The sequence below is a fragment of the Rana temporaria genome, chromosome 4 (genome assembly GCF_905171775.1).
Source record: "Rana temporaria chromosome 4, aRanTem1.1, whole genome shotgun sequence".
Taxonomy (NCBI): domain Eukaryota; kingdom Metazoa; phylum Chordata; class Amphibia; order Anura; family Ranidae; genus Rana; species Rana temporaria.
The window spans coordinates 187,135,027-187,150,269 of record NC_053492.1 but is presented as its reverse complement, the minus strand read 5'-3'; the positions used below and the strand labels follow the sequence as shown (position 1 = coordinate 187,150,269).

Sequence of the window (15,243 nt, the reverse complement as noted above, 5' to 3'; positions counted from 1 at the left end):
AAAGCGCAAATCGTCTTTTACCAACACAAAATCAGCAAAAGCAGCCACAAGGGTGGCGCCATCCGAATGGAACTTCCCCTTTATAGTCCCGTCATACGTGTTGGACGTCACCGCGCTTTGCGAGAGCATTTTTTTTTCACGATCGTGTGTAGGCAAGGCCGGTTTAACAATAATCGGGTTGAAAAAAAATCTTTTGTAGACCATTAAAAATGTGTACGCGGCATAAGGCTAAATTCCCTTTGCACCCGAGTATTAGAATATTTTAAAACGATGTTCCATTTGCAGACACTGTGAAAGAATATCACAAGAAAATGAAGAAACCATGTTTAAAAACAAACATATAATATGGAACATAAAATATACTGTATGCATTCATAATTAAGTCCATAATTTTACCACAACATACCGATACTCATTTGATGGTACTATACCCCAAAGATCCAGACCATCCTCGGTTAAGGTTCCTGTCTGGGGAAAGAAGTTTTATAAAAATTACCATTCTTGAATTAGAGAAATTGATAGCGTAAAACTATCTCAAAGCTTTGTTTCAGAGAAAGATAACACTGCATGGTAAGATGTTAAGTATAGACCTAAAACCCCTGGGAAAAATGCCTCTAGGAGAAAAAAAAAGCAAAAAAATGCAACAACAAAAAAAACGTATTGTATGCAAGCCAGAACTGAGCACAGAAAAATAGATTTGACCGAAGGGGCAAAATAAAACAATATTAGGTGTATGTATGGTATAAAATTACACAGTTTATATAAAATATAAGTGATTAAATTACGTCCCGAACACACACCTCATTTCAAGCATATAGAAAGTTGTTCATACAAAAAGCATATACGACTCATTCTAATAAACATTCTTGTAAACCAACCAATTTGATACTTCTTATGTACAACGGACAATTAGATCTTGACCTAAATATCATATGTACATGCAGGGATATTTCTGAGGAACTCCCCATGCAACAGTTTGCTTGCAGCCAATATACCGTAACTATGGCTAAGCTGCAAGATCCAAAAAATGCAGACTTTGGGGCAGATTCATGAATATTTACGGCGGCGTATCGTATCCCGTTTACGCTACGCCGCCGCAAGTTTCAGCGTAAGTGCTCGATTCACAAAACACTTGAGTGTAAACTTTCGGCGGCGTAGCGTAAAGCCGTCCGGCGCAAGCCCGCCTAATTCAAATGGGGTGTGCACCATTTAAATTAGGCGCGTTCCAGCGCCGAACGTTCTGCGCATGCTCCGTTAGGAATTTTCCCGCCGTGCTTTGCGCGAAATTATGGCGCCCCGACGTGTTTTTTGAACAGCGACGTGCGTAACGCAATTTCGTATTCCCGTACGAATTTTTTTTTTTAATTCGACGCGGGAACGACGCCCATACTTTAACATGGATGGTGTAATTTTACACCATCTAAATAGCACTCTTAACTTTACGACGGGAAAAACCGACGTAAGAGAATGCGACGAACGCGCGTACCTTCGTGGATCGCCGTAAACAGCTAATTTGCATACCCGACGCTGGAAAACTACGCAAACTCCACCCAGCAGCCACCGGAGAATTACACCTACGATCCGAAGGCGTACGAAGCCGTACGCCTGTCGGATCTTAGCCAAAAGCCGTCGTATCTTTGTTTGTGAATTACAAATAAAGATACGACGCGGCAAATTTGAAAGTACGCCGGAGTATCAGCAGATACTCCAGCGTACTTTTTCTGTGAATCTGGCCCTTTGTTACATATATACTATATGTATGTGAATCTGCATCTAATGCCACGTACACACGAGCGGTTTTCCCGTTGGGGAAAAAAAACAATGATTTTCCCAACGGAATTCCGCTCAAGCTTGTCTTGCGTACACACGGTCACACCAAATGCCAACAGTCATAAACGCGGTGACGTACAATACGTACGATGGCACTACAAAAGGGGAAGTTCCATTTCAACAGCGTGTGGCCTCGACACAAAGGTGTGACCTTTGAGCTGATTTTGCCAATCTTGTGTTAGTAAAAGTTTGGTGAGAGACGATTCACGCTTTTCAGTTTTCGTGCTTTTTAGTCTGTTACAGCGTAACGAATGTCATATCTTTATTACGAATGCTAGTTTTACCATAACGAGCGCTCCCATCTCATACTAGATTCTGAGCATGCGTTTTTTTTGCGCGTTGAAATTGCATAAAGAGGAACGGTTTTCCCGCTAGGATTTTTTCCTGACAAAAAAAAAAAAAAAGATCCTGCTCTCTTTTTTTTCCGGCAGTTTTCCTGTCGGGATTCCTGGCCAAAAGCTCTCATCTGACTTTTTCCAACGGGAAAACCGCTCGTGTGTACGGGGCATAAGAGGGGAATAAACTGTTTATACACGGATCCTTTATGGTCTACTTCAACCACTTGGCACAAAAGAGATTACTTCTTCACCAATTCATATTAATATTGTAGGGTTCCCAAAATTCAGCTTATATTTCACAGATATAATGTATATTGGCGAAGGATATGCAATAAATGTTAAGTTTCAGCTATGCAGTAGAATTCAGTGTCAATAAATGAAGAAAGAAAAGAAGCGTATGTCCACCTAGAACAACGCAAAATACAATAGTGTGGGGAGAAGTCACCCCATCACATCTGATGGATTTACTGTAAGGATGTGTACAGGTACCACATCCTTAAAATATACATACAAAACCGCATCAGAAAAAAGACTAAACACAATAAGAATATCTACCAGCTAGTATACAGAACAGTGTTTGACATTTATTTTTTCCCTTAATACATATGGGTATAGAAAATAATCATTTCCTTTTGACCGGTTCCTGTCCGCACTATAGCCAAATGACGGCTACAGCGCGGAGCTACATTGCTGGGAGGACATCAATAGACATTCTCCCCCTGCAGGGCGCGTGCTGTGATCACCGGGTCAATGAGACTTGGGTGATCACAGATCGAATCCCGGCCCCTTATCACGTGATCAGCTGTCAGTCAATGACAGCCGATTACCGATCGGTAATCTTTTTTTTTTTATCTTCACGCTGACAGCGCGAGGATAAAAAAAAAAAAGCAGATCACCGGCTTCTGTGTGAGGGACATCAATCCCAAAGAGGAAGAGGCACAGCCACTTCATTTGTGCCCACCAATGTAGCCTGCCATGCCACCGACCAGTCCCCACAGTACATATCAGTGCCATATCAGTGCCATCTATCAATGCCCACCAGTGGTGCCAATCAATGGCTCATCAGTGCCACCTAGCAGTGCTGCCTATCTGTGTCACCTACCAGTGCTCACTGTCCATCATTGCCACCCTCCAGTGCCCATCAGTGCCACCCATCAGTGCCCAGTGCCACCCATCAGTGGCCACCAGTGCCATTTCATCAGCACCCACCGGTGCAGCCTTATCAGTGCCCACCAGTGCAGCCTCATCAGTGCCCATCAATGCAGTGCAACTGAAGCAAACAAACTTTGGGTGTCAAAGCAGGGTCAAAAGATCTCCCCGGGATAAAGTTGTGGACAGGCACAAGCCAGGAGATGGATACGAAAAAATGTAAAAGGTTTTATCAATGCCTAGATGCACAATGAAGTCTGTTATTAGTAAAGGGAAGATATTTGGTACAACACAACAACACAGACCTTCCCTGGATCAAGACGTTGTTCCAAACTGTATGAAAGAGCCAGGAGGAAACTGGTCAGATTGGCTACCAAGAGGCCTACAGCATCTCTGAAGCAGTTGCAGGAGTATATGACAAAGAGTGGTCATTCTGTGCATGTGACAAAAATACAACAAATTCTCCACAAATGTAGTTTATATGCGAGGGTTGCAAGAAAAAAGCCACACCTCAAGAAAGACAACATGCAGTTATGACTGAGCTTTACCAAGAGGCCCCTTGAAGAGTCTGAGGCCACGTAAAAAATGGTGTTATGGTCAGATGAGACTAAAATGTAATTATTTGGCCTCAACATCAAACGATATGTGTCTGGTGGAAATCCAATACAGCTCACCATCCAAATAACTCCATACAGTAAAGTATGCTCTCCTCTCTCTCCCCTCACCCCCTCCTTCCTCCCTGTCACATAGTGCCGTTGCTTCAGTTGACTTAAGTGCGCATGTACCGCATGACGTTGGCACATGCAAATACACGGATATCTTCTAAACCGTGCAGGTTTAGGAGATATCCTTGTTAGCTACAGGTAATCCTTAATATAGGCTCACCTGTAGCACAACGTTGTAAACAAGGGTTTATAACCACTTTAAACTCTATTGGAAATATATGGAATGACTTGAAGACTGCAGTCCACAAATTGTTACCATTAAATTTAACTGAACTTAAACAGTTCTACAAAGAAGAGGGGTCAAATATTGCAAAGTATAGATTTGCAAAGTTAGTAGAGACATATCCCCAACATACGGTACTAAAGGCTGTAATTAAAGTAAAAGGTGATTCAACAAAATACTGACAAGGGGGTGATTCTCTTTTCAACTTTATTCTGTTTTTGATATTTTTTCTGGCATGTTGGTGTTATATCTTTTAATTGGATGTTATAAGTTGCAGCTGGATAAAACAAAACGTGTCTGACTTCATTTATGGCTGCAAAGGGGGGTGATTATTTTATATACTTACCAAGTATCATACGCTACCTGTACTATAGTTGTACATGCCATCAGGTAGTATATGATACTTATTGCACATGCTATCGGTATATGATACGTAATTGCACATACCATCAGGTAGCATACCATACTTATAAATAATGGGAGCAAATCAATGTTAAACTCTGTTCTGTATACTAGCTTGTAGGTATTATTTTTTTGTGTTTACAGACAATTAAAGTAAGGACTAGTCTAGTTTCTTGAAGAAACAGGCTCTGACCTGTAAAACGCATTGTGTGTCAAAACCAAGATAGTTTATTGTGCAACATCAATATGCTCATGCATACGTGATGCCTGAAAAACATACTTTCGTTCTCTTCAGCTGTTTACCCTTTTGAAATGGAATAGAAGTTTTTGATATTTTTATACATGCATTAATCAGTAGTGTTTGTACCTTTAAAGTCCTGTTTAGACTTTTCTTCTGTTTTAAACGTTTGTTTACCCAAAAAAAGAAAAGTCATATCCTGGTCCATAGCGCTTGTGCCATGTATTCTGCCCCCATCTAAACTGTAGAAAAAAAACTCTAAAAACTTACCACAATAACCAGGGTAGCTCCGCCCTGATCACCATGGTCAAAGTGCATGCCTCAGTGATAGACTGCCATCCTCTCTGCTCTCCTCTCTCTCCTCTCACCCCCTCCTTCTTCCCTGTCAGCGCCCTCTCTGTGTCTCCACTCAGCCTCGCTCCCCCTCCAGCTATTATTAAAAAAAATATATATAATTGTAACTACCAGCCCCTCTATTACAGGCTGGCATAGTACACTGTGCTAAGGATTTTTTAAAACGAATGTTGTAAATAACGATTTTTAGCAGTCTTCAGGCCGGTCACGTGACTCACGGCCGCTTTACAGCTATGAGACTGGGATTCTGCGGAGGAGAGGAGCTGTCACATGATCTCCCCGGCTGACGTCAGAGGGAGATCACGGCCCCTCCTCCAGAAGCAATCTGTCAGAGCTGGAAAGCGGCTGCAAGTCATGTGACCGGCCTGAAGACCGCTAAATATTGGTATTTACAACATTCGTTGTAAAAATGTTTTAAACAGTGTGCTATGCCAGCCTCTAATAGAGTGTCTGGCATAGACTTTTACAAATGGGTTAACAAACCTTTTAAGGTTTTTTATTAAGCATTGCCAGAACAAAGTCCTTTGACATTCAAGAGGCCAAATTGTAGATTCCACCAGCACAGCACTTGAAAAGAAAGCCTCTCTTGCATCTGCCTTAGTCCAGCCTGGTGTCCACCTTCCTCACTGATCTCCTAAAAGGCCCCGTACACACGACTGAACATGTCTGCTGAAACTGGTCGGCGGACCAGTTTCAGCAGACATGTTCGGTCGTGTGTACGGCCGATCGGACAGGTTTCCAGCGTACATTTGTCCGCCCGACAGTTTTCGAGTGGACAAATGTTCCTCAGCATGCTAAGAAACATGCCTGCTGGAATCCTGTCCGTCGGACATGTACGGTCGTCTGTACAGACTTACCGTACATGTCCGAGCGGCCGCCATCCCTCGCATGCGTCGAATCACTTCGACGCATGCGTGGAAGCATTGAACTTCACGTCATCAGCGCGGCCTCGTCACTGCGTATCGTGTACGCGCGGATTTCTGTATGATGGTGTGTACAGCCATCATACAGAAATCTCCGGGCGGACATGTCCGCTGAAAACGGTCCGGCGGACCGTTTTCATCGGACATGTTTGCCCGTCTGTACGAGGCCTAAAAGGTTCCTGTCCTTTTTGTCTGGTGTGAACTGTGCACTGGCCAGGACCTTGCATTACATTGTCCTTTGTTTCCAGCAGGGCCACAGCAGAAACGTTTGTATGTACTTATGGTGAAATTCTACCTTTATAGATGTTATACATGTATGCTTGCAAGTAAAATGTCACCAGTACCTTATCAAAGCAAAAAAGGTTAATCGTTCCACAGAGATTGATCCTCTGGGGACTGATACAGAAAATTCCATATTTCTCAAGTCTTTTCTGGGCATAAATGATTCCTGCAGTAAGGGCAGCTGGGAGAGCTGGAGGAACTGCAATGGTGATGACATCTAAAGCTTTTTTCACTACCTCTCCAGCATCAGCCTGTAAAAGACATACAAGAGATTGTACAGTGAGACGAGAGGGATTAAAACTTTACAAGCATAATGTTGTTACTGTGTGCTACTATTTTTGCACTCAAATATTTAGGTTTTATATGTGTTAACTACCCTTTTTAATGATCACTTATAACTGTAGAGCAAAATGTTTTAAATTAATGTTGGGTTAAAGTCTAAATTAGATTTCTCAAAATGAAGAACTGACAAATTAACACAATGGGGGGGGGGTGTACTAAAGCTGGAGCACTCAGAATCTGGTACAGCAGTGTATGGTAGCAACTCAGCTTTTAATTTCAGCTTGTAAAAATTAAGCTTGGTAATAAAACCTTGAAGCTGATTGGTTTCTATGTAGAGCTGCACCAGATTTTTCACCTTCCAGTTTTAGTAAATAATCCCCAATGTTTTGTATATACTGTTCAGAAAAAAAAAAAAAAGAAGGATTGAAAGAAATAATAAACTATGACATTTGCACCAGAAGCCCCTTTGCTGATCTGCTGCTTTTTTTTTTTTTTTGGGGGGGGGGTATATCAGTGTTCATCAGTGTTTTTGAGCCATAAGCTTTTAATGTGAGTATAGTTTTGCTAAAAATAGGTAAGAAAAACTGCAGCTAAAAAAACACTACAGTTAAAAAAAAAGCCAAAAACATGAAAAAACACTGAAAAACTCACTCAGCTTTCTACAGTGAACATTACTGGCTTTTTTTTTTATAATGTCCAGTGTGTAGAGGCCTTAAAGTTAGGGTGCTCAACTGCCCTTCTGCCAGCATGCAGACAAAGAAAACAAAAAAAGAAAGATATTGTAACATTGACTGAAAGCCTGAAAAAACTGCCTCTAAGCCCTGTATACCTTCTTATTACTAAAAGTTCAATTCCAACTAAAACCTATACAGGGAAATTTCTCAGACAATTGCAGAAAAAAAAAACCTTAGAGACCCTATTATGTAATTAAACCTTTTTAGCAAAGCAGATACCTGTAAAAAAAAAAAAAAAAACTGAATATTTACCACTCCTGTTGGCCACACTACTCAATGTTGCTACATTGCAAAGACCTGGTTCCCTGAGAGCCGGTTCACACAGGGGCGACTCGTCAGGCCACTCAGCCACCTGACAAGTCGCGCTCCAATTCAATTCAATGGAACTGTTTATTTTTTATTTTTTTAGCTACCTCACCGTTACTGCGCTTATAGCCGTATTTCTTTCCCTCCAACCTTAGGACCAATTGGGACTTGTACCTTAGGTTTTCCGCATAACTCCAAGTTTTCTTGAATTCCCTCTAGTGTTCCAGTGTTCCCTCCAGTGTTCCCATTTCTTGTTTTGGGCTATTTTACCCTCCTCTAAGCTATTCCTTAGGCCTTCCATGTTATACGTCTCTTCTACCGCATCTATCCACTCCCATATAGATGGGCACCAAAGATTCTTTATAAGATTTTGCAACTTCCTCCCCTCCATGGAAAAGTACAGACCATGGGTCTTTCTTTATTTCCTTCCTGGTGATATCTTTTATAAATCCTAAAAAAAAATTCCCAGTAAATTCTGATTTTTGGGCAATCCCACCATAAGTGGGCCATTGTACCAGGGGACTTGCAGCCCCGCCAGCAGTCAACTGACTGGCCCTCTTTAAATTTACACAATTTATCTGGTGTTATATACCATCCCGTTATACACTTGTAATTCATTTCTGCAGTCCTATTGTCCATGGCCGCAGAGTGGGTCAGCCTCAACATTTTCCCTATTGTGAACTTATCCTTCTGTGCTCCTAACTCCTGTTCCCATTTTTTGATGAATGGAGGCATCTCCCACCCATCCACTGCTAGTAATATCTTATAAAGCCTTGATATAATGCCTTTAGATCTATCTGTGATACATAAGCTTTCCAATACTGGTAGCTGATCCCCTGACCTTAATGGTTGGGGTAACTTTCAGACAAAATGGCTTAGCTGTTGATATCTCCATTCATCAATTACCATTAAATTATCTTTGTGTTTCAGCTCCTGTAGAGTTATTAATTTCCCTTTTTTTATTATATCCCTTAGCTGTGCTGTGTCTTTTTTAATCCAATTCCCACCTACTGTAATTTTTCCTGGTGCAAAGTATTAAAGCGGGGGTTCACCCTTAGAGGGCACTTTTCCCCCTTAGATTCCTGCTCGTTATTACTAGGGGAATCGGCTATTTATTTTAAAATATGTGCAGTACTTACCCGTTTACGAGACGCATCCTCTCCGTCGCTTCCGGGTATGGGCTTCGGGAATGGGCGTTCCTTCTTGATTGACAGGTTTCCGAGAGGCTTCCGACGGTCGCATCCATCGCGTCACGATTTTCCGAAAGAAGCCAAACGTCGGTGCGCAGGCGCAGTATAGAGCCGCACCGACGTTCGGCTTCTTTCGGCTACGAGTGACGCGATGGATGCGACCGTCGGAAGCCTCTCGGAAGACTGTCAATCAAGAAGGAACGCCCGCTCCCGAAGACCCATACCCGGAAGCGACGGAAGAAGATGCAGCTCGAAAACGGGTAAGTACTGCACATATTTTAATATAAATAGCCGATTCCCCTAGACCGAACGAGCAGGAAGCTAAGGGGAGATTTTTTTTTTTTTTTAAATGGGTGAACTCCCGCTTTAATTTTCATTTAACTCAATGAGAGGTGAATTGTATTCCTTATCAATTTGTTTGTGAAGTGTGTCCCAAATTTTTTATGCAATACGTGTTACCTCATGCGTGTTCTCGTCCAGTAAACCGTGGGGGGTTCCAAATGATGCTTCCTAGTTTAACCTTTGCCAGTGCATATTCTAACTTTACCCATCGTTTTTCCGGGTTGACCCTGGCCCACCCTGGCTGCACTCTGGCAATTTCCCGTCCCCCTGTATTCCTCTCTAGTGGCCAAAGCCCCGCACAGCAGGCCGGGGATGAGCAGCAGGCAGGTTGGGGAACACCACCACATATGTGTGCAGCACAGGGCATACACTGTGAAAGATTTTCACTCCAAGAGGGGGTGTAGGATCTGGTGAGTGTGGGCCATATCAGAGCACAAAAGAAAGGGGCACTGTGTGGAACACGGCAACAGTGTTGAAACTGGCACAAAGCACTTTTTATGCAACATCCAGCACTCTCTGAATGAAGACACAAAGCACTTTTTTTGCAACATCCAGCACTTTGTGGACTGTTCACTGTAATTGTATTATAATTAGCACCTTCACGTGCACTATTGGACTATTTTATCCTGTATTATCATATAATATATATTGTTTTATTATTTCTTAGCACGCCACTGGAAGCACACTTATCACATACATTTATCAATTTATTTATTTAATTTTACACTTACTGGAATAGTATTTGCCAGGCAGGCGCCAATTTCTACCAACGTTTTCCATTCCATTCATTATCCCACCTAGGTGGGATAAACACGTAGAGGCAGCCACCTTTAAATAATTCCTTCAACTATTACTTAATTTCTACATGAACCAGATTTACTAGGTTCTGGTTTTATCAATACATTTTGGCTGCACATATATTTATCACCGGTTCTTTTGCACGGATTCACTTTACATTTCCACCAGGAGAAATATGCCAACCCCTGTGGTCTTCTGCAGGTCTCACTGGTTACTTCATCTGATCTAATGTGACTACTGTATTCTATAGTGGTATGAGGTCTGAGGGAGGAACCAATGACACCAGTGGGGGATCCTGTACTTGCACACTCCTAAAAGTGTTGGTTTTCCAGTGGACTTTGGAGTACCAGTTCTATTTAACTAAGCAAAGTGAGTGCTTGAAAACATAAGTATTTGGATTATTCTTCATGTATGTGCTTTACTGAAAGAGTTTGATTATGCAAAAAAAAACCCTTTCAAAAAGATTCTAATTAGTTTGTATTTTATCCAGAGCAAGACAAAAATGTATGAACCAGTGTTCCACTTTAAGTCTAAAATGTACAAAACAGTAAAGTATAATTTAACATGACAGATTCCTTTAGTTATAATACTGATGTCTTACCCCATCCAAAGCAAACACACAAACAGCGTAGACCATCCCAATCAGAGACAGACAAATCAGACTGAAAAGGAATACCAATGCATCTCTGTAGAGCTTATAGTTCACTGGCTTTGGGTAGAGGATAGACCGCACCAGGTCACCCTTAGCTGTATTAAAGCCTAGGAGGAAGATCAAAACATAGGGCTGACTATTTGGAAAGGAACTGTAGAACAATATTTGCAATGTATTAAAACGAGCTAGACAATGTTTGAAAGCATATACCATTGCTTTAAATTCTCTCAAGAAACTCCAAAACTATGTTACTCATATAGGCCAATAGCATTATTAAATATAGATTTCAAAATATTGACAAAAATATTAACCTTAAGATTACAACCCCTGCTTAGAAATATTATAGACTCAGATCAGACAGGATTCATGCCACAGAGAACAACGGATGTTAATCTACGTAGGCTATATACAAATATACATACTCACCATATCCAGGAGGGATCCAGGATGGTGGCCTCCCTAGACATAGAGAAGGCCTTCGATACAATCGAGTGGCCTTTTCTGTGGGAAATACTCAGAAGGATGGGATTCCCATTAGTATTCATTAAATGGATACAAATAATATACAGGAAACCCATGTCAGCGGTTAAATTGGGAGGAAAGCTATCATCTTTCTTTCAGCTATACAGAGGCACGAGGCAGGGCTGCCCTCTCTTTCCAGCACTCTTTGCAATAGCAATAGAGCCAGTGGCAGAGGCTCTTAAGACTTTGCCAAATATTCAAGGACTCCGAGTAGGGGGGCTGGAAGAGAGGGTAGCCCTGTATGCTGATGATATGCTGTTTTTCTTGAGAGACGCGGGTCCATCTCTGGAGTGAGCCTTAGAATTTTTAGATAACTTTTCAGTATTTACAGGGCTTAAAGTAAATTGGGGCAAGTCTCTATTATTTCCCATTGACCAAGGAGCATGGGATTCCGCTGCTCCAAATGCACCACTAAAATGGTTATCGGAATTTAAGTACCATGGTATAATATCTCAACAGGTGGAAGATTTTTGAATGTTGAATTTGGATCCAGTAATACAGGAGGTTAGGAAAAAATTAAAAAGGTATGGGAAGCGTTGCCCCTGTCGCTACTAGGACGTATCAATTTAACAAAGATGAAGATTCTTCCTAATTTTTTGTATTTGTTTAGAAAACCTCCACAATGGTTGTCTAAAAGTTTTTTTGCACAGCTGCATGGTATGTTTACTGCATTTATATGGGCAAACAAACCAGCTAAAATCTAATTAAGCACACTTATGTGACCGGCAGTACAGGGGGGGGGGGGTTGGCCTTTGCAGACCTAAGCATTATTTATCTACAGTTAGTGACGGTGGGGAGATGGCTGAACCCAAATGGGTTTGACTCTGCCACAGTGTTGGAGGCAGCAGTGGTCCAAATCGGTGGAGGCACTTCAGGGATTGCTGTATAGGGGGGTTGAAATCTAGACGGAATTTGACCCCCTCAATGACAACAACAGTAAAAATATGAAGAGCTGCCGTAGTAAAAGAGGGATATTCAAAAATTAATCTATCCCCAAATACTCCACTATGAAGAAGTCCCGAGCTGCCACATTTAGACTCTATTCAAGATCCAGGGGCATGGACTAAATTTGGGGTTAAAAAATTATCACAATTAATACTTGGGGGGAAAATGTTCCTCATTTATAGAAATGAGGCAGTGTTGCAATATACCTGAGAGTTATACTTGCAGCTTGTACATGCTTTATCAGCTCAATTCCCCGAGGGCACCCCACAATTAATAGAAGTAGGTTTAGAGCAAATGTTAAGGAAAAAAAGTGGAAAGAAGTCAATTTCAAAGATAGTGGTATTTTGGATGGAGGTCTTGTGAATAATTACTATAGTAACATCAGTATCTTTGAAAAAGTTGAAAGAAGTCAATTTCAACTCTGTATACTTATTTATCAAGAACTACATCATCAGACCTAAGAAAAACTATGCGAATGTTGGACAAGAGATGTCCCAAATTTAGTAGAAGAGAACTGGGAGGAGATATGGAGGTTCCCACTTCAGACATTAGTATCACTTTGAGATCAATTAATACAATTTCAAATAACACATAGGAGTTACTAAACAGCATATAAGATTCCCCCTTAAACCCTCAAAATTGTTGTAGATGTGCAGGTATTCCAGGAAATGTTATCCACATATTCTGGACTTGTCCAAAGATAGTGGTATTTTGGAGGGAGGTCTTGAGAATAATTACTATAGTAACATCAGTATCTTTGGAACAAGAGGCAGAGATCTGACTATTAGGATCAGTAGGGAAGAAAATCACGTCTACAGGAAAGAGAACACAGATAGGCCTATTACTCTTTTATGCAAGAAAGACAATAGTGTTGAGTTGGAAGAAGGTTGAAGCTCCCTCATTGGTACATTGGAAAAATGTTGTGAATAGTAATTTGCCATTGTATAGGGAGACAAATTGTAATAGAGGACAGGGGAAGAAATATGAAAGAGTGTGGGCAAGTTGGATAGAGAACCCATGACGGCTTCAGGATAAAGAGGGTATGAAAACAGGGTAAACTACACCATAGAATAAAAAGGGGAGAAATAAATGGATAAATGCTTTTTGTTTTAATGAAATGAATGTCAGTGAAATTTTATAAATGTAAGTTGTGAAATGTATATTTTTGGATGAAAAAAAATAAAATAAAGAGATATTTAAAAAAAAAATCTCTCAAAAAAGATAAAAAAAAGGAAGAATCTGTTTACTTTCACCAGGGTCTGTCTGTAAGCTCACTCTGGGGTAGACTGACCATTTACATAGAAAAGTGTTCAAAATTTTGGATTGAGGAAGGGATACAAACTTTGCCATGTGCGTTTTGTTGTTGCACCACTGGGGATATTTTCTCCTGATGACAGAAGTCATAGGACAGAAAATAGTTTAATATGTAACCACTAAGTACCAGCATTTAACACCCCTTTATTATCATGCTATTTTTTCAGTGCACTAATAGCTTGAATGACAAATTGCTAGCTGATGCAACTCTACCCAAATTAATTTCATATTGTATTTTGAGGTATATAGCACTTTTGTTAGATGTTTAACCACTTAATGCCCACGCTATAGCCAAGAGATGGCTACAGCGCAGGCTTCCCTTGCCGGAAGGGCGTACATGAATGTTCTTCTGTTCTCGCACCGCCCGTGCGCCCCAGGGTGACGCGGCTGATCACAAAGCAGGGTAAAAGGGCCAATCACAGCGGGCCCTTTACCATGTTATCAGCTGTCAGCCATTGACAGCTGTTTACAGAAGTAAACAGAAGCTGGTTACCAGCTTTTTTTTCTTCACGCTATCAGCATAAAGAAAGCCATTAACCAGCTTCTGATAGAGGGAAAGCGGTCCCCTAAGTGCCCATCAGTACTGATAATCCATGCCCACCAATGCCACCCATCAGTGCCCATCAGTACTGCCAATCAGTGCTCACCAGTTCCACCTATCAGTGCCGCCTATCAGTGGCACTTCTCCATGCTGCCTATAAGTGCCACCCATCAGTGCAGCCTTAATCCGTTCCCACCAGTGCCGCCTATTAGTACCCATCAGTGAAGAAGTAAAATTATCTGTTTGGAAATTTAAATGAAATTAAATTAAAAACTTTTTGTGTGTTTAGCAAAAAATAAAAAACCCAGTGGTGATTAAATACCACCAAAAGAAGCTCTATCTATGTGGAAAAAATGACATTTGGGTACAGTGTTGCATGACCGCACAATTGTCATTCAAAGTGTGGGGGCGCTAAAAGCTGAAAATTGGCCTGGTCAGGAATGGGGTATAAGTACCCAGTAAGCAAGTGGTTAATAACTATGTATTGGGTTTTTAATTTTTTTACTATCAAAGGGGTAAAATTGGACATGTGTTATAAAACATTTTAAATAAAAATGCAGTTCAAATAACCACAAAATGACTTGGAAAGTAGACATCCCAAGCTGATCCAATTTTTTGTAATGAGAAACATGCTGGTATTGAAGGGGATTTATACCTGGAGCTTGGTAATGGTGCACTAGACAAAGTTAAGGTATACAGTGAGGAAAATAAGTATTTGAACACCCTGCTATTTTGCAAGTTCTCCCACTTGGAAATCATGGAGGGGTCTGAAATTGTCATCGTAGGTGCATGTCCACTGTGAGAGACATAATCAAAACATTTTTTTCCAGAAATCACAATGTATGATTTTTTAACTATTTGTAGGATACAGCTGCAAATAAGTATTTGAACACCTGTCTATCGGCTAGAATTCTGACCCTCAAAGACCTGTTAGTCTGCCTTTAAAATGTCCACCTCCACTCCATTTATTATCCTAAATTAGATGCACCTGTTTGAGGTCATTAGCTGCATAAAGACACCTGTCCACCCCATACAATCAGTAAGAATCCAACTACTAAGGCCCTTTTCACACTACAAAATAAATCCGTTTTAATAATCCGTTTTAAAATCCGTCAGATAATGTTAAAAAACGGAAGTTATACGTCCTTTATAA

The 15,243-nt window shown here is 41.0% G+C and overlaps 1 protein-coding gene across 2 annotated transcripts in view; it reads right to left on the bottom strand.

Annotated features, from left to right (window-relative positions):
- ATP13A4 (ATPase 13A4) overlaps window positions 1–15,243 on the bottom strand; it is a 153,985-nt gene that overhangs the window by 71,955 nt on the left and 66,787 nt on the right. For both annotated transcript variants that reach the window (XM_040349525.1, XM_040349526.1), the window contains 3 exons: window positions 10,718–10,875; window positions 6,527–6,715; window positions 407–468 (listed from right to left, as the gene is read on the bottom strand). In XM_040349525.1, the coding sequence (XP_040205459.1) occupies window positions 407–468; window positions 6,527–6,715; window positions 10,718–10,875 (409 nt within the window). The remainder of the gene's footprint in view (window positions 1–406; window positions 469–6,526; window positions 6,716–10,717; window positions 10,876–15,243) is intronic.